The sequence below is a fragment of the Pezoporus occidentalis genome, unplaced genomic scaffold (assembly GCF_034315485.1).
Source record: "Pezoporus occidentalis ecotype Australia unplaced genomic scaffold, CSIRO_AGI_Poc_V1 ctg27, whole genome shotgun sequence".
Lineage (NCBI taxonomy): Eukaryota > Metazoa > Chordata > Aves > Psittaciformes > Psittacidae > Pezoporus > Pezoporus occidentalis.
The window spans coordinates 10,498,679-10,518,705 of record NW_026914611.1 but is presented as its reverse complement, the minus strand read 5'-3'; the positions used below and the strand labels follow the sequence as shown (position 1 = coordinate 10,518,705).

Below are 20,027 nucleotides of genomic sequence, written 5' to 3'. Positions count from 1 at the left end.
AAACTTCCAAGTTAATAAGAAAGATTCCCTTTGACTATTCTAAAACAAAACAAAAATAACAACAACAAAAACCCACAAAAAACCCCACCAAACCAGTATCAAAAACTTTGGAAGCATACAAGATATGCACTTTGGTCAGTGTACTCTGTGCACAGCTTGACAAGCCTCAGTGAGTTTACTTTTAACAGAACTACAAACTGTATACATAAACAACTGCAGTGTCCTCCACACAATCACCTCTTAAAAGAGCTTAGTTAACAGGCAACTTAATTTTGTTTGAACATTTAGATTTCTGTCTGATGATTCAAGGTCTGGTATTTTATATAGAAAAGACACATGAACTACTGTTACTTGTACCTTTAAACATTCACAGGAAAAGTAACAACAGGAAAAAGCTCCTTAAAGGAGCACATCCCAAATCTCATCTTCCACTTAATAAACACCATGCACATCTTCACATACACAGTTGAATGCACATATGGAATTTGTATCAATTTTAAGATGTATACAATTTGTGTAAGATTTCTCATTTTTACAGCAATACTCTTATTCATTTGAAAAAGAATGAAGTTAGTATTCATCAATATCTGCACAATGCATTTCTTGCTAGAAACTGGAGAAAAGGATGGCAGAGGAGATGAAGAAATTTTTTAGCCCTTAGCCAGTTGTTAACCTATTGCTCTTCAAAAGCTGTATTACTGAAAACAACAACTTGAAAACAAAGTGGAAAAAAAAAAATCAGACTGCAACTGTGTTACAGAAGTTAAGCTGTCAAAGACGAAAGGTATGTAGAACCAGTTTGGTTTTCACATGGCTGCTTAGCGCATGCTTCCCTATTACAGACCAAGGGCTCTTCTAAGGGTACACCAGAGGGCACTCTCTACTTCAGTGGGGATCAGTTCAAAGTTAAAACATCACTGAACTCTGAACTTCCGAATACTGATCCTACGATATGTATGAGAGATTGGATTTTTTTTTTAAATCCAGACCCCCTAAAGACAAGAAGGCATCAAGTAAAAAGTCGTGTCCAAGGGTTATTTTGAGTTTGGTTTGTGGTTTTTATGTAAAATTAAGTTCTCCAGAATAGCTCTTCAAGCAGAAAATTATGGATTAGACTTTCAAATCTGTCCAGTAAAACAAAGACACCTGCTTATTCCATAGAAAGAACTCACTAACACTTTTCTCCAGTTATAAATGAACTAGTTATCTTCTTTAGAAAATTAAGCTGCTATTTCCTGGCTTAACCTCAAACTACTTTCAGCTAAACTAGAGAACCTGTTCAGCTATGGGCTGGATGAGCAGTCAAGTGGATTGAAACCTGCTGAACTGCCAGGCCCAGAGGGTGGTGATCAGCAGCACAGTTGGAGGCCAGTAGCCTGTATGTACCCCAAGGGTCAATACTGGATTGAATTCTGCTCAACATCTTCATTAATGACCTGGATAATGAGGCAGAGTGAACCCTCAGCAAGTTTGCAGATGATACCAAACTGGGAGAAGTGGCTGATACAGCAGAGGGTTGTGCTGCCATGCAGAGGGACCTCAACAGGCTGAAGAAATGGTCTGTCAGGAACCTCAACAAGCTCAACAAGGAGAACTGCAGTCTTGCACCTGGAGACAAATAAACCCATGCACTAGTACATGCTGGGGGCCACCCAGCTGGAAAGCAGCTGGGCAGGAAAGGGCCTGCATGTCCCAGTGGACATCAGCTTGTATGTAAGCCAGCAATGTGCCCTTGATGCAAAGAAGGCTAATGGTATCCTGGGCTGCATTAGACAAACTATAAGCAAGTAGAGGGAGGCAGTCTTCCTCCTCTACACTGGGGAGGGCCATACCTGGAGTACTGTGTACAGTTCTGGGCTCCCCAGTACAAGAGGTACTTGGATGTACTGGAGACAGTCCAGTGAATATCCACAAAGCTGATGGACTGAAGCATCTCTCTTATAAGGAAAGGATGAGAAGGCTGGGACTGTTCAGCATAGAGAAAGCATTTTTGGGGTGGAAGGGCAGAAGGCACTTGGGGATTGATTTCCTGTATCTGTGTAAACATCTGTAGGGAAGTTGCAAAGAAAAATGCAGCCTTTTTTTCAGCAGTGTCTACTGACAGGACAAGAGGCAACGATCACTAACAGAAACAAGAGGTTCCCATTGACATCAAGTTCACAGTAGGGGTGACTGAATACTGAGCACAGGTTGCCCAGAGGTCATGGAGTCTCCACTCCTGGGGAAGTTCAAAAGGCGTGTGGACCTGGTTCTGGGAAACTAGCTCTAGAAGGCTCTCCTTCAGCAAGTGGGTCAGAACATGTGAGCTCCACAGGTCCCTTCCAGCCTCAGCTATTCTGTGAAAATAACAGTGCTTGCAAACAACCAGAAATACCCACCCTGGATTTCTGGTAGTGTCATGCACATAGGCACAAGCCAACAAGTTCTCTCTTTCTATGCTGGAAATCATCTTAACGACATGTAAACTCATGACAGGGCAGGGCAAGTATTCAAAACTTGTAAACTAGGAAGCCTGCAGAGTTGCACATTCTCAGAAAAACATTCATTAATGGAGCTTTTGCAGATCAGCGCTCTGAAATACAGTTTTATTTATTTGCTGCTAGTATGCTGATGCCTCACAAGTAATAGGTAGAGGTATCAAGAACAGTTTTATTTTGAATTGGGTGGGTATACTGCTCAGATCTGAGCACAAATCTCTGTTCTAAAAACATAAGAAAAAAAGAACATACAACCTCTTGAGTCTGTTTAATAGGTTTTCTTACACAAGTTAAATCATGATTAGCGTTTAACTCCCTTGTAAGAGATTCACTTAGTGTAAGACTTTATACCCTATTCCTCAGGAAGCTGCACACTTACATGGGATTTTAAATCACCTTGCTGAAAGCGATCTGCACACTTTTCAGATGCAATATGAAAACTGCAGCAATGCATATTAAAATCCTTCTTGTAAAGCCTAATCACATTCACCCTTGTTACTACACCAAGATCAGACTAAGCTGGCTGGCATAGTTACAGCGCACTGTTAACAAAATAACAATTACAGTGATACCCAGTTATTCACGATTGTCATGCCTTCTAAGGCCAACCAACTCATGCATCACTCCAAAACGTGGTAACTTGAAAACATGAAGTTGTAAAAAGCCTTACAACTTAAGAACAAAACAAAAGAATACCCAGAAGCCTTATAATGGTAGCGTACTAACAGTTGTTTGGTTTTTTTTTATAAAGACTCTATCAGTCTTTATAAAATATACTAAAGTAAAAAAGCACAATATAAAACACTACAATGTTAAAAGTCACTAACTCCTTATCCAAAGTATCTTAATACATGCTTACAAAATTCTTTCTGTAAATTCTACCTGCTACATCATTGTATAAACTCTAGCCTATAATGAGTTAAATTCAGTTTGAGCAGAATCGTAATTGAGAGACTTTTCAATCAAGTCCATCCCTCCCAAGAAAAACCTGACTACTACAGCATGTTTCTATGACTGTAATGAAGCCAGCTCTCAATTCACTAGAGTTGGTATACAGTTAGATATTCAATTCCACAAAGTGTTCAGTTTGTATTCAGTTCTCAATTTGCAGACAGAATAGGCAAAAACACTTGCCACAGAAAATCTTGACACTACACACTGAAGATTCCAAAGTGTTTTATAAAAAGAAAAATTACAGACCACTAATTACCACATGCATTTTTACAGCACTTATTGCAGAAGAATTCAGATGCTCACGTGCCTTTCAGCTTTGTGTTACAATAGTGTTTTGTCATTCTACCAGTAGACATACTTAAGGTGCTGAAGTAAATAACTCAGGACTAAGGAAGAAGATGAGGGAGACAAATTAAAAAACCAATACTGGTAGACAAATTCTGCAAGTCATATGCAAAAAAGACTTAAGTATATCTTTTTCAAAAACTAACATTCAGTACCTTTTTAAATTTTCCTTGTCGCTTTGCTGCGGACTGCCCCTGGGAGTTAGAATAACATACTGTAAGAAAACATGCACACACCACACAGGATGGAGACACCTTCTCTGTACAAATATGGTTATACTTTCAACCTACAGATTTTTAAACTTTTAGAGAGTCACATCTATGATCAAACATGCTCTTAAGCATGCTCTTTCATGTTTTTTAAATTAATAAACCAATGCATCATTGTTTATACAGTCCGTTATTCCTGTAAGACAAGCAAGTGTTGTTAACCACTTAGCTTAATTTCAGAATTACAGAAATTCAGCCTCGAAAGTGGGGAAACTATTTAGTGGCATTGTTCTGTTTCATGTAAATATACAGAAAGTAGATACACTTTCCCCTCGCATTGCATCCACTTATTGACTTAGAGACAACTTTGTTGTCTACCCCTCCTTTTTTTTTTCCTGGTACAGACTGAGGTTCACTAAAGGCAGCATAAAGTACCTAACACTATTTGGTAACATCCTTTTTTCAGTGAAATATGACCTAACAGTAATGCCTTGGACTATGACATGCTTCAGCTACAGTTTCTCTCTGTGTAAGCTCTTCAGTATTTTCGTCACATGAAATGACAGGAAATACGTATCCCCTACTTCTCCCATCCCAGAAATCATGGTATATAACCACTTAGTCTGGTTTTAAAATAAGACAAATGAGAATTGCAACCAATAGTTCAAAGAAGTGCAGAATTCAAGTTAGGGAAAATAGACTACACTACCATAATGAATTTACCATGGATTTCATAGAATTTTACTTGCAACCTTGCATGAATCACAAAGAAGTACTTTAGAGTTCTTAGTTACTGGTTTTTTCCTCATTGATACATAAACTGTCCTGAGAGACATCTAATCTACAGTTACATGCAACCTGCCCCAGAAGTACTGCATACAACCAAATTGGACTGAACTAAACTTTTCTACTAGAGATCTAAAGGTATGTGCCCATCTACTCACAGAAACTTATTTTCTATGAAAACATACTCTAGTTTTATACCTGTTTTTCAGCCACATCCAGTGATATATGGACTATTTCTAAATACTAACAATCACCAGGACTGATCCAAATCTGTTCTCAGCTTTGCAATCTATTTTAAAATAGCTAAAGAAATCTTCTAAATACTTTAGCACCAGATACACACAAAAGGGATCTGGTTATTATAATCACTGTTGCACTATAGATTCATACAAGTTAGAAAGCAGTTTCTACAGGATGCTGCATTAATGAGCAAAACAACCCTACAACTTTTTTCAAGCATCGCATACAGAGATCTTGCATCATTCTCATGGGACATACAGCCATATTAGTGGTTGACAACATCAGTGTGCAGCAAGTATCTGTTTATGCATTTAGGTTGGCAAAATTCCTACTACTTTTTAACAGTAACATGTAGGTGCTAAGAAAGCACATTCATTTGCTGAAAATTGTATGCATGCAAGGAAGAGTAAAGCTGTTTACTAGAGAACCAACATGCAAAAGATTGCATATGCATGTTTTTTTCATTACAAAATTATACTAAACTAGGCAATTGCACAAGATCACTTTTAAAGGCTCCACACCAGAAAAAAAGCAGTTGTTTCTACAAATGGAAGGATTCAGAGGGAAAGAACTAGAATTCAAAATCTAGAAAATGCAACTAAATTTGAAATTATAAGACAAAAATAGAAGTAGACTCGCTTAGAATTGACTCTGACCTTATGAGGAAACAACTGCTTCCAAAATGTGTTATGTTAATAAACCTAGTGCTCTACTGCACTAAAACCATGAAATAAACACTTCCTGGCATGCAATTTACTCGCTTTGCAAATTTCAGAAAAAGCAGATGCCATCCATTTCAAATACTCACAGCTTTCTTTCCAAGTTCTGTTTTAGACAGTGTAAGGGCTCCTGCAAGATAACATCCTGGTCCTGCTCCTTTAGGTATTCTATTCAAAGAAAAATTTCAGTGTTAAAACCAGGTTCATTAATGTTCCATGAGAAGTACAATAAAGAACTGGAACAGTGAAAGAGCAACACAAGAGGAAATACCAAGCCTAAACAGGTAGACACAATCGAAGTATCATTTTAGTTAGGTGCAGAGGCAGCTGGTTTAGATGTAGATGAAAAAAACAGGACTTCAGTAACTTACTTGTCATCAGGCAGAGATGTAACAAAGAATGGCTGACTGTGTTTTGGTGGTAATGTCAAACTGTTGGATTTCTTCTTCCCTAAGAGAGCAAGGCTATGGTTTTCATAAATATCTAAGCTCAAGGTACTAGACAACCTGTGAGAAACAATAAATGGAAGGTCTTTGATGCGATCCAGCTCACTGTTCTGTTCGTGACGAATTTGTAACCGAATAGTGTAATCTCCTTTTTCCAGTTTCACAGAATACTGAAAGAAAGAAGTTCTCATAAATGTCAAGATTAAATACCTCACCATTCACAAAGAAATCCAGAAATAAGACTGTCATATGTTCTTCTTGATCCATATAGCTGTAGTCATTTAAAATACATTAGACTGCTTAGTTTTGGATGTCTCCTGAAAACAGAGTGTCTTCAAGACTTGACAGCAGCCAAAACACATTTTGGATTGGCTGAAAAAACCTCGAAAGTTTTCAGACCACAAAACAAGCTGACATAATTTGTTCTATTATAACACTATTAACTGCTCAAATAATAATCAGAATTCTTGTTATTTCAGTTCAATACTTTTAGCAGATTTGCCTTGATACACTTTCAGTTTACTACATAACTTTGGGTGCTCTGTGGTTTAGATCACAGAATATCTTCTACTATCCCAAACACTGTACTAGCTTTCACACTGAGGGACCCAGTAATGCTGTGAGATTTAAGGCTGCAGTCTGAAGAGCTGACAGACTCTTTGCCCTGAGCTTTTCATATATTCAGTTATGCAGATAACATCATCTCCATTTATATAAAACAAACACCACCACCAAAAGCAAAACCCACAAATATTGCCCCCCCCCCCAACCCAGACTCTCAAATTCTTAGTTTTGAAAACATTCTTTCACTTCTATCAACCCGAAAGAGCACCATGTGGATGTTTTGAGCAGTAACATGCTAACCTTCCTTTCTGCTGTAATACAAAAGGCAGCACTAAGTAGAAAGGGACAATAAATCAAACTACCCTGCTCCCAGAATCTCACTCTCCTGGGTTAGGGATTCAGCTGGCATTTCTTCCTGGATAGTTAATTTTGAATTGCTTTAGAGTTTTCCATGATGCACAACATCAGAGATACACAGTGTGACGGTCCATGAGGTGTAAGTAACAGATTACTTTGGTGATTTTTAAATTTTGTAACAGCTTAAAAAATGCAGGTTAAGGAACAGAAGTTTAAGTAATGCAATTTCTGAAACTGATTTACAAGATCCAAAAGACATGCTTTAAAGCTGATCACCTGTACACTTCTAGAATGATGAATCTACCAAAATAAACATTACATCGATGAAGTTCAACAGTGATTTTGGATTGGTAAAAAATAGTTTCAAATAAAAAAAAAAAACCTATAGAAAATGTTTCTCCCTTTTTTGTCTTCTTTTTTTATTCTCCTCCCTGAATGATCCAGAAACATAGTCTGTTCTAGCAGAAAGACTGCCGCTGAGGGTACCGTATCTACAAGCCTTGTGCAAAAAACTCCATTTGAAAGGCAGCAATGGGAATAAACCAAGCTATAGCTTATAAAAGGCTGTTTGAAGACATCAACAGCACAGAACACAGCCTTCATAGTTACAGAAACCTCTGATCTATCAACAGACAAGTCAGACTACAGAAAAAATAATGAATCCTTTCCACCTTAAATAGAAAAGTTCAAGATATGTTGATTTTTATACGAAGATATTAAAGAAAACAAGAACTTGAATTCACTCTTTGAGAAGCAGCAGTCAAAAATCACAAGATCTCATGAATTAACAGCTTTTTGTAAAATAAAGCACACTATCACTCTTTCTCCTTCCTTGGAAGAGGAAAAAAATTATCATAATGTTCTATTCAATGGAAAGAAACCTGTCATTACTTCTTTTTCCAAATACATCACCACTGAACCTGTCTTCTTGTGAAGATATAAGAACACTTTATCTATGCCCCAAGAAATGTTAGGAGCTAACAGCAGGCCTGGAAGGTGAAAAAGAATGAAGATTTTTCACAACGTGCAGAAAACAGAAGGCAAAATAAATACATTTTTCTATACCTGGTGTGGATAGGCATCTCCTGAACCCATTTGTCTTTTGTTCTGGTCAAAAATAATCCACAGTTGACTATCAAATTCAGATTCATACAACAATTCACAAAGAAGTGGACAGCTTGGAGTTACTTCTCCACTCTTAGGCTATTAAAAGAAAGATTAAAACATTCAATTCACGACTGAATAAAATAAGTACAATCCTTACACACATATTCAAAAGGATACCTGAACTAAAGCACACTTCAAGCAACAGCAGCTCCTAAAAGGAACCACATCAGAATTTCCACTGTAGAGAGTCCACAGGATAAACCTATACCTTGTTTCTGCCAGAAAATTAGCTAAAGTCAACAACTGGCTTTAGAAAATATGCTATATTTATTAATGACTTTAAAAAAAAACCACAATCATCTATAACCCTGTCCTGGGTTCAGCAGTAGCAGTCATTTTTCTCCTTCTTAGCAGCTGGTGCAGTGCTGTGTTTTTGACTTTCAGCCTGGGAACAACGTTGGTAACACCGATGTTTTCAGTTGTTGCTAAGTCATGTTTACTCTGACCAAGGACTTTCTGAGTCTCATGCTCTGCCAGGGAGGAGGGGAAGCTGGGAGGAAGCAGAGACAGGACACCTGACCCAAACTAACCAAAGGAGTATTCCATACCACAGCACATGATGCCCAGTATACAAACTGGGGGCAGTTACCCAGAAGGGCTAGATCACTGCTTGGGCCAGGCTGGGTACCAGTGGTGGTTGGTGAGTGGTTGTATTCTCTTCCCTTGTTATTTCCCTTATCATTATTATTATTGGTTGTAGCAGTAGTGGTTTGTGTTATACCTTAGTTACTGGGCTGCTCTTATCTCAACCTGTGGGAGTTACATTCTTTCGATTCTCCTCCCCATCTCTCCAGGAGGTCGGGGGGGAGGGAATGAGTGAGTGGCTGTATAGTTCTGAGTTACCGGCTGGGCTTAAACAACGACGAACCCTTACCTGATGGAAGTTATAGGTCAAAATCATCTCATACAGTTGTCGATTATTTGGCAAAATATCTCGGGAGCCCAAAGGTTTTATTTTTGCACTCACTGGTCTGCAGATAAACAACAAAGTACAGATGGTATTCTTAAACACGTATCCTCTATCAAAATCTGTCTTACTTAAGCAGAAGCATATTCTGAAGTAAAGCTGAATTCAGCCCATACAATAACATCTCTTAAAAAATTATAACTGTCAAGGCAGTGTAAATTCATCAGTTAAAATGACTACCCATACAAAAATAAGGTTTAGTAACATTACAGACACTGCCACAGAAAGAAGCCAACAGAACTAAAAGCAAGCAAATCTGATCCGAAAAATAATTAAAAAAAAACAAAAAACCCAACAACCAAAAAAACCCTCAAAAAAAACCCAGACTTCAGACTTGTTTATTTATAGAATGAAAAATTAATGGCATAGTAATTAGAAGACAGAATACACAGTTGATAATTGTTTGTTATAGAAGGTTATGTCAGAAGGGAATCTGTAATTTTGTAAAAGGCCTTATAGGAATCAAGAGTAGTAACACAGGAGAATGTGAACACACAGTACCTATACAGTATATGCTAACTCAGACGCAGCACAAAATATTGTTCAGAGCTCACAAACACTTTAGATCTTAAGCAAAGAATTTTGGCTAAATAATAATAAAATAGGAAAATCAGGGCTTCAGAAATAGAGGAGTGGAATGAGCGTGCCCTGGCATCATTTAACTTAACATTTCATTCAGACAACCTTTAATGGTATCTTCTATAAGATTCAGTCAGCTATTTTATTGCTAAGAGCACAGACTAGTCACAGACTAAGATACCTCTGCTTGATCATACCACAGAGTCACTGTAACCCAGGTTTCCTAGTCTGGCAGTCACCAGATAGACTGTTGACAGAAGACTTAAGAACCAACATGACCACACATGACACGTCTCCCTGATATTCACCCTGTCTTCAAGCATTTGAAACTCAAGAGACGGAATGAGGAGCCATTCAGTACTTTCCAACCCCTTTTGAATGAACTAATGAGTCATAACACGAGACACTACTCATGCCTTAATTTACACCCTTAAATATTTATCATTAGTTTATTTAACTGTAGTTTGTTTACTGTCAGATGAGTGGCTCAATTATTACATGGAGGCAAGAGCATTTCCATTTTACAAACCAAGAATGAGGCAAAGATATATTAGGGACTGTTTTATCCCCTCACTTAAGGCATATCAAATGGTCAGTTTCTGAATCCAGTATTAAGTGGCTAGCTCCTAGCTACTTCACTTCCACTTACAAGCATCCAAAAGCCCCAGAGAGCCCAAGGTCTCCACAGAGAGGCCCAAATTATGGAAAAGTTTGCATTATTGACTACTAAGTAATCAGTCTGGCTCAAGTCTTAAAAGTACTGGTTAAACTGTACAGCATTTCTTCTTCCACCTGAAGTGACCAGTAATCGCTGCACTGGTTAGGAATTTTCCAAAGCTTTTCCTCCAAATCAGCATGTGTCAAACTGACAAGATAAACACAACTTTCCCCAAGAAATCCTGCACCAGATCCTACAAAGCCACTTCCAGTCAAGCAAGAGAAAGACAACAGTCTTCCCAGGTCAAAATTGGGCAGGATCTGAAGCAGCTGCTTAAAAAGCCCCACAAAACAACAAATAGTAGCACCAAATAACCCTACAATATAGATATCAAAGTGCAGTTTACATTTAAGCGGCTCCTTCAGAAGTAAGAGAATATTTTTGCCCCCTTCCCCCTTTTTAATTAGCTAAAGGAAAAAAATTTGCATGTAAAAAAGTCACCATAATGCTCAAATTTTATCAAAGTTAAAGGAACCGAAGAAGAGAATGCTGAGGGATTTTATTAATTGATGCTTCCAAACTTACTTAAAATTTGACAAGAACACTTGCTATCCTAAATTTCACCGCTCAGTTGTTACTGTTTCAAATACATACAAAGAGTTTTCCCACTTTTCCAATACAGTTCCCCAGAAATTCTACCTGAGTGTTTGAACCCAGCTTTTCAGATTTATGCATGGAGCAATATCTTCATACTTCAACAGAGACTGAACATCAAATCGTACGATGCCTTCTGAAGCATGCTAAAGAAAGAGTATATAACAATTATGTTTCTGTGAACTTATAACATCAGATGTGTACCATCAAAAATACAATGAAAGCTGTATTTAACTATATTATTGGATACAATAGTGCACAAGTTTGAAAGTGTCACAAGCTTACCTATATTTTACAGTAGTAGATATACTGGGACTTGCAAAACTTTAGCAACTGGAGTGGAAGTCTTCTGTATATTTTTTTTCCCCATGTTAATAATTTATACTTAGACTGTATTTGTACAGAACCATCACACTTTGGGCAGGGCTAAGTTTTGTTTGTACATTTGTGACTATTTCCTTTGAATATTTAATAAGTATTATTCATCTAGAATCTTATATTTTACGGTGCTTCTGCTCAGGGTTATTATTACAGAATAGTTTAGTTTTGTGAAAAAGAAACAGTATTACCATACACAGGCTAGTGATGGGCCAAATAATTTGAGAACTTTTTTCTACCAGTGTCCTATGACAAACTGACCTATATATCACACTACTAAAATTTATTCTATGAAAGTTATAGGTGATCAAGAAGAAATGGCAAAACCATTGTATTCTCTCATTTTCAACTGTCCATTATTCAGTTGCTGTAATCCTGCTGGGGTGGGGGAAGCTGCAGTGCACAGTACCACCACAAGCTCAATTTTGCTGCTCTACAGGTTCAAGACCTAGTACCTTAACACAATGCGCCCACTTCCCCCCCCCAGTTTATTTAGCTCTTAGAGCCTGAATACATCCAAATTCACCTGTGGGACAGCTATAATTTGCTCCATTCCATAGCTGAAAAAAAAAAACACAAAACAACAAAAAAGAGGGAGGAGCCAGTATAAATTAGCATGGTGCTGCTTTACAGAGGTATTACCATTTCAGCTCTCAAAGAGAGCCCTCTTTAAGGCAAAGTCAAGCCAAGTCAGGTTGCACAGGACAGTAAAGAATACAGGATAAAGACAAAAGTACCGTAAACATTATAATACTAAAGTTTTTCGCAACTTTTTTAATCCTTTAGTATCATAGAGCCACAGGAATCACAATACAGCCCTTCCATTCTGTGGGATCAAACTGCTATTAACCCACCTTTAAGAAAAAACATGAAAATCTCATGTATAAAGATACTTTAAGTCTTTCTAGCTACAGACAAGAATGAAGCAAAACTTCTTTCATTCTGAGATACCCTAGGACTTCAGAATATTCAAATTCAGAAAAGGCAAATATTGCATATTCCAAATAACTCTGGAAAACTTACCATGTTTAGCTGAGGAGTAGCACAAAGTACACCATGGAAAGAAATTGTGTAATTAATGCTAACATCACTAAGGCTTGCCCACCACCGAGCAACACAAAATTCAATGGTTTTTCCAGCCTGGGTAACAAAAGCACACAGTTAGACGCAAGCTTCCATCTTTCACTTCTATTCACCACAGACTCCCTCATTCCAAGGCAAAATATTTGGAGTCTAGCTCAAAAACCATGCTGTTATGTCCAGTTTACGCCAATTGTATATGTTTGTACAGTACCAAATAAGACACGTCAGAAAACATAAGATAGCTCCAACAAAATATGATGCCTGATGTCCGCATCAAAGCAGAGTATTTGGGTATATTCTACAGAACCTTTAAATACTACATTTTCCTTTCCTACTCTTCAAACTAGGCAGTCAGGTTAGTTCACAGATGAGTTTAACCTGTGTATCAGAAAAAAATGTGTAAAAATGTGTATGAGCATACTCTCTGCCTCAGCAAGATGACATGAAGATTGGGAGGGTTTTTTTGTTGCCGTTTGGTGGTTGGTTTTTTTTGTTGCAATTGTTTGGTTTTGTTTTTTTAGCCAACACCATAGAATTCACAAAGTGTCAGTGGGACAAACTTAGCTTAGGTCCCCCACCTGACATTTTCAGAGGGTAAGGGAATAAATAGCACTCTTAGACTTTAGAGCTATGTAACTTAAGTAAGGTAGGGAACAAACTCAAGAAGTAGATTCTGTCATTCACACCCCTGAACTGTTAGCTCAGTCCCTGGTTCTGTTTTGGACTCTTGAGCTAGCATTGAGCTAAGCCTGCTGTATCTAAGCAGTATGAATGCAAACCAGTCAGTTATCGCCTGGCTTCAACACCAAGATATCCCAGATTACCGCATGCAGCAGTAATGGCTAGATATGCTGAATTACAGCTGTCACTGAAAGTTGGAGGAGAATAAAACTTCTTAATACCAATACAGCATTAAGAAGCAGGCACTTCTTTATTGCAGCACTGGGTGCTAGGTGGAATTTCCACATATCAAGCACACCCTATGCCAATTTCATTGCTACATTTATACACAAAAATTACACGATAGTACACTCCCAGTTACAGTGATTGGTTAGTGATTTGCACATAATATCTGCTGTTTCATTCTTTTCCGTTACTACGCTTGCACGAGGGAAGTGTCTTCACCTGGACAAGGGTCATCTAGATCCACAGGTCTGTTTTTTAGCATTATAATGAAGGCAGTTTACTTCAGGACACCTTAAAAGTAAGTTTTGTTGCCAGGTTGGCTGGCTAGATTTCTACCTTGCCAGGCTGTCAGATAACACATCCTATATACAGTGGACCCTAGGTGATTTGGTTATGGTGTAGAGAGTAAGGACTAAGGCTAACATGTCATAGAGAACAGGGACTTCAAGCTACAGCATCAGTTTTCAAGTAGCACAGCAACCCATGCTAACATAAAGGCTAACTTCTTAAATCAAGATATCCCTATAGATAACTTTCACAAACAAATAAAATACAGAAAAAAAAACAGTAAAACTTAACATAATCTGCAACACAGCTATCCAACAAGTCATAGCCCCTATTTGGAAGGGAAACAAACTGGTCTGTATAAACAAGTACTAACAACATGAAGAGAGCAACACATTATAAGGGCATTCTCAAATATTTGAAACACTAGCAAGCTATTAGGGATATTTTCAAAACTGAAAACCAGATGCATTCACTACTGGAACAGATGTATGATTTCCTGGGTTTGGTTTTTTTTTTCTTGGGGAAAAAAATAAAAAAAAAACATAACAGAATGAGTCATGTTATACTGCACTGAAATATTACTTTTCTTTCTTCCCCCATGCCGCCCTAAGGTACTTACTAAGACAGGAAAAGCTTCAGTCACTGATCCTTTTTCTGGTAAGGATGAAAATTTGTAAAACTCATGACTTCTATATGCTTTTTGTTTCACTAGCTGAACAGCATGAAGCACAAACTTGGCAGTCACATCAGCTGAACATGAGCATACTGTCACTTCTAGATTAAAGAAAAAAACTGAGTTTAAAGAGCCAAGAATCTTAGAAGGAAAGCAGAGATTCACCAGAAAAACACTAGTTATACAGTATCCACAGTGGCTCCATATGTGAATAATGCTTATATATCAGTTATTTGCAAAGACTCTTTCAGATTAAGGAAAACTAGCTAAATTCAGAGATCAGTTTAAGTGAACCATGACTGAAATAACCAGTGAAAATTAATCAGACAGTACAGAAATATAATCTGTACAGGACAGACTGCTGCTGAGTTCCAAATAGTCTTATCATTAACCTCAAGCTAAATGAAAGATTCTTGAAAAGATTATTATTTAGTAATCTCACACAGGAAGACAATAAACCCTTTTTCACTTCTGGCTGAATTGAGCTACTTGTCCATCACAAAAACCACATTTAAGAAATCTTTCAACACTACAACCATAAACCTTAAGAACTAGGCAAATCTCAGACAATGATACTTCTCCATAAACATAGGGTATTCCTCCATCATTTCAAATTGTATTTGCCATTTTCTACAAGACTGAGAATCAGGACTCTACTGTACCGAAACCATGAAATAACTCAAAATCACTCCTCTAAGAGCTTAAAAACAAATAAATATTTTACATATTCACGGATCAAATCCTTCAGTTCTTATTCAGGTAGAACTCAAAATGATTTCCAGACAACTCTGTCAAGTCTGACAGATGCATTTTCTTTTTTATTTAATTAATGTGGTTATTTTTCTTACCAGCCCACGTAGCTCCCTGTGGAACATCAATGAAGTGCCTTCGGATTTGACCAGGTTTAAAATGAACATCTGTATATGTCAGGTCATAGCTTGATGATTCATCTACTCTGTATGTCAAAAAGAAAACAAACAGTAACCAAAAAACATGTTTTTTAAAAAGCATTTTTAAATGCAAAAATACTCTAAAAAAACCATGTACAATGAGGAGATTTGGCCCTCAGCACCAATTATTTTAGTCTGTACTGGTACAGAATCTGACAGCACAATGTCGCTAAAGGATTTAAAAAATCAGCTCCATCACATTATGTGGACACCCCCCCCTTCCTCCCTTCAAGTTTCTGTGCTTAAACGTAAGTATCAAAGGATCATAGTTTTCAGTGGAGCTGCTCTTCCTGGCTGACTGACTTTCCACTTAAGTGAGATAAGGTATATAACAAGGTGTATTTCTATGAGTGAATTATAGAAAAATTTGAGGGTATTTTCTCAGGAGAGATTGTCCACTGAAGAGATTTAATAAAATATTCTCCTTATTGACATCACTGAATTCATATGTTCAAAACAATGATAAGCATCATACTAACTCTTTAAATTTGCTGCATTAAAGTCATCATGGAAGTTTATCCCAATGTTCATATGCCAAATAATGCCCCTGCCTTTATGTACTCTAGTCCACCAGTCAGAAATGAAAAAAAAAAAAAATAAAAAAAATTAAGCCAACACCACCAACCAACCAAAACCACCCCAACCAAAGAAAAAAAACAACCCCAGAACACCAAATTCCAGTTGACCTACACATATGAGTATCTTGATACTTTGGTCAACAGGCCAGAAGTCATACGTATTCTGATGGACCAGGAAGCTGCTGCCACTGTGGCTAAGCCCTGCCTCCTGGCTGCCAGGACCACAACTGCAAAAAAGCCACTGCTGCATAAGCCTGCCCAGAGAATCTTTTTAGAACTCTGCTACCTTATCAACGTTAGTACTAAGTTCAAGAACTCCTAGAGAAAGAAGGTGGGAAAATAAATGGTAAGTCAAGCGGGCACAGAAAACTAAACAAAACTTTAAAAATGCAGATAAAGCCTGTGTTTACTTACCGTGTTGGTATAACAACAGTTATTGGAACTCTGAAGAGAGGGCCTGCATTAGGCATTGCTATATCATATCCACACACCTAACAAAATAAAATACAGTGACTTAAAATCTTTGGTTGAAATTAAATTATCGAAGATAACATTAAACTCAGAACTAGTTGCAGAGTATTTTGAAACTTTGTTGTTATCACCGAGAAAGAAAGATCCTCATTTGACCACTGTCACCCTAGAAACAGTAAAACAGCATCACTTAAGAAAACAAAATAAATTAGTTTTTATACTTAAAATCATTTCAGTCTTTCCCCAGAAGTTTTCAAGCTTTCAACCCACATTTGATAGTCCCTATATCAAAAGTTCAACCTAGTTTCAAATTGGAGTTTGTCCCAAACACCCTTATTTTATTTCAGCTATTTTGTTGTCGCATTAAAAATATTTTAATGCCTGTCTTCCAGGATTATGTTTGAGCAAATACACTTTGATTTACCATGCCTTTCACGGCCAAGCTTTAAATACTATCTCTGAAAATCTGTTCCATTGTCATTTGGCTAAAATGTTCACAGTGATACCCTAAGAGACTTGCAAATTTTAAGCATCTTAAACAAGTCACATTTAAAAAGCAATCTGATGATATCTTCATTATGAAGAACTACAAAGCAATGGAAACATTTCAATGTTAATATAAGGTTTGGGATGAGAATGGAAGGGGTTGAAAAACAGTTTTTGTTGGTGGGTTTCTTTCGCAGGAGTGAAATACAATATTTGGGAGCAAAAATGAGAAATTTAATGGCTTTTGTATTAAATTTTTCTAAATTTGAATGTAGATGCTTGAAGTCAGTGAAATGCTTTTGCTGTATGCAACCATTACCACACATTTCTCTCCTTCACCTTCCAAAATGGGATGGGGTAGAGATAAGGAAACAAGAAAATATGTTGCATCACTGTATCCAAGCAACTCCTTTAGGTAAAGCAAAATCTTGGGTCCATATAAGACTGCATGGCAACACCACAAAAGCCTGGCCAGTCCTTAAGCCACCACAGAAAGAGAGAAATATTTAAGATCTCAAATACGTAAACCCACTAGTCTCTATCTTCAATAATAATACAGGACTGAGCCAGATAGTCAAAGGTGAAAATATACCCAGTGGAAAAAGATCTTAAATAAATATTTATTTGGCTTATATTTTCTATATGCCTTTATTTTTTTAAAGGCAGATTCTCAAAGTCTCATTGGCATGTGCGACACACAACACTCTATAGCATAACTATTGCTGAGCCCTGGATTGAGCCTATATAGTGGAATACAGTGTGGCATTATTTTCTAGTCTGTACAGCACACAGCTTCTATTTCCTTAAAAATTACTTCTATGAAAAGTTGATAGAGACCACATGAAAAGGAAAGGGCACATAATCTTGCTTAGAACACCAATACTTCAATACCTCTGTATAATGCAGTCCTTCTCTCAGGCCACGTGGATCCACGCGAATATTTATGTGTCGACACTGGTTCATAAGCTCTAAATGACTAGGACACTGGACCCATGATGCATTTGAAGTTAAAGCTAAATGAAGCTGAAGAGATATTCTTTCAGTGTTTTCTGTGGAGACACAAAATTCAGAAGACAGTTTAATAACACAAATGCATGCTCATTTTCTACTATAACATAGTAGTTGCCATTGAATTGTTCTCTATTATTTCTCTTGAGAAAAAAAGGATAGCAGCAGTGTACAGTAAAATAAAGGATGTACCAACTTTGAAATCCCACTGTGCACCTCCCCCCACCCTGAAACAGTAAAACCTGACAAAAGGCAAAGGTAGGCTAGTAAGCAATGCTTCAGTTACCCCCAACATAGTCTGGAAGCAGGTATAAACTTATGCACAGACAAAAAGTCTCACCTAATGCAGAGACATACAATAAAAAGCAACTGAACTGACTCAAAAGGTTATGCTAATTAGCAAATTACATTGTAGAGCAACCTAAGCAAGAAGTGAAGTCTGTTTAAAATTACTATGATAATCCAGTCTGACTCTGCAAAATGTCAATTTAGCTGATTTTGCAAATGAGCTTTCATGTCAAAAAAGTTATGGGTTAAAGCACAGCTTCCAGAAAGATATCCAAGCCGATCTGTAATATTTCAGTGATTAAAAAACAGCTTTCTCCTGATCTAAACGTTAATGACACTTTAAGGTTAATGATCCCCCCCCCCCATTTTCTAGTCCTAATTAACCTTAGATTAATTTTAAGACATTTCATTACATCTTTGTTAAGTAAAGAGCACTCAATTATGAGATCTAATTCCCTCAATGGTAAATGAGAAGCAATAAAAGCTCAGAGAGCTTTGACAGACTGAGCAGATAAGCCTCCCTTAACCTCTTACTACAGTTTCCCTAACAGTCTTGTTGAAAACACCAGACAGAAGTAACAATTGGACAAGTACTAGGGAAACACCATGCTACAAGACAGTCACCCATGTTTTCAGATTGTTTGCTTCCAACAGAAAGACATACTGAACAATTACTCTATTTCTCCATGTCATAAAGTAAAATTAAGAACACCAATTGCAATGTAACCTAGGTTACTCTGAGCCAGTAACCTGTCCTGATTCATACCCTTTCTTCCCCCAAATAAACTCGCCCCTTTGTCACATGCCAACCTTGTTGCCATCACTGGTTTTAAGAAAGGAATTAATCTCAGTAACAAGATCTCACATGCATCAGTTTCTCAATACAATGTAATTCAGTCTCTCAGTGAGCTTTAATTTGCATTTAATAAAGCAGGACAAAATGGTTTACAGATAAAACATGTCAAACCTTACATTTGCACAATTTAGTTTTACCCTGTTAGTAAGTTCTTCAGAACAAAGAGAGATCCCTCTTTTCAGTGAGAAGCAGCATGAAGCAGCAAAACATGGAGATGCTGCAGCTATAACTCTGAGGTTAGAACGGAAACTTGTTTAGCTGCATGCCATCATATACTACGAAATCTAGAGTTGTGCTTACTGCTTTTATGGTACAGACTGCCACCATTCCTCATTATCACAGCTTTGTGTTTAAACATCATGCTACACATAGGTCATTTTCTGAGTTCCAATTTGTATTTAATAAAGTAAAGCAGGGTACTTTCTTCCCCACCCCACAAGCAAAAGCTCTTTCCTACCCGTATTCTCAGGAAAGACAGGTTCTATGCCAACACCATGATCAGAAGGTGCAGCTATCTGGGCAGGATCTCTGAGGTAGATTCCACGGTGGCTGCCAACAGTAACTGTAAAGCCTATGTTACTTGTGAATGATGAATTCTGAATGAGGTAGTCATAGGCTTTATCAACCTGTTAGAAAGAACACATTCTAAATTAACAAACTTCAACTTAATCATAATTTATGACATTTTCAGCAATCGAAGCAACAAACAGTAAAGTAACTGACATGCTACCTGAGTGACACTGATTGCACCTTCCATGATACTTAGTATAGAAAATGAGGGAACATTTTCAGTCTGCAACAGCCGCACAGAGCAAAAAGGCAAGAATATTTAAAAAACAAAACACAACACAAAACGAATCCCCTTTGCTATGAATAGATCAAAAGATGCGTAACAAAGTTTTCAGAGATGACTTCAAAGACAAAGAGGACTTCAAAGGCC

The 20,027-nt window shown here is 37.4% G+C and overlaps 1 protein-coding gene across 5 annotated transcripts in view; it reads right to left on the bottom strand.

Moving 5' to 3' along the window:
- The window catches only part of TPP2 (tripeptidyl peptidase 2), a 52,686-nt gene that overhangs the window by 13,208 nt on the left and 19,451 nt on the right, over positions 1 to 20,027 (bottom strand). For 3 of the 5 annotated variants that reach the window (XM_062624702.1, XM_062624701.1, XM_062624705.1), the window contains exons 13-24: positions 19,545 to 19,713; positions 17,827 to 17,984; positions 16,393 to 16,469; positions 15,299 to 15,405; positions 14,397 to 14,551; positions 12,524 to 12,640; positions 11,168 to 11,268; positions 9,139 to 9,235; positions 8,163 to 8,300; positions 6,102 to 6,346; positions 5,820 to 5,898; positions 3,932 to 3,970 (exon numbers count right to left, since the gene is read on the bottom strand). In XM_062624702.1, coding sequence (XP_062480686.1) covers positions 3,932 to 3,970; positions 5,820 to 5,898; positions 6,102 to 6,346; positions 8,163 to 8,300; positions 9,139 to 9,235; positions 11,168 to 11,268; positions 12,524 to 12,640; positions 14,397 to 14,551; positions 15,299 to 15,405; positions 16,393 to 16,469; positions 17,827 to 17,984; positions 19,545 to 19,713 — 1,482 coding nt within the window. The remainder of the gene's footprint in view (positions 1 to 3,931; positions 3,971 to 5,819; positions 5,899 to 6,101; positions 6,347 to 8,162; positions 8,301 to 9,138; positions 9,236 to 11,167; positions 11,269 to 12,523; positions 12,641 to 14,396; positions 14,552 to 15,298; positions 15,406 to 16,392; positions 16,470 to 17,826; positions 17,985 to 19,544; positions 19,714 to 20,027) is intronic. The other 2 variants (XM_062624704.1, XM_062624703.1) reach the window with 1 other exon arrangement.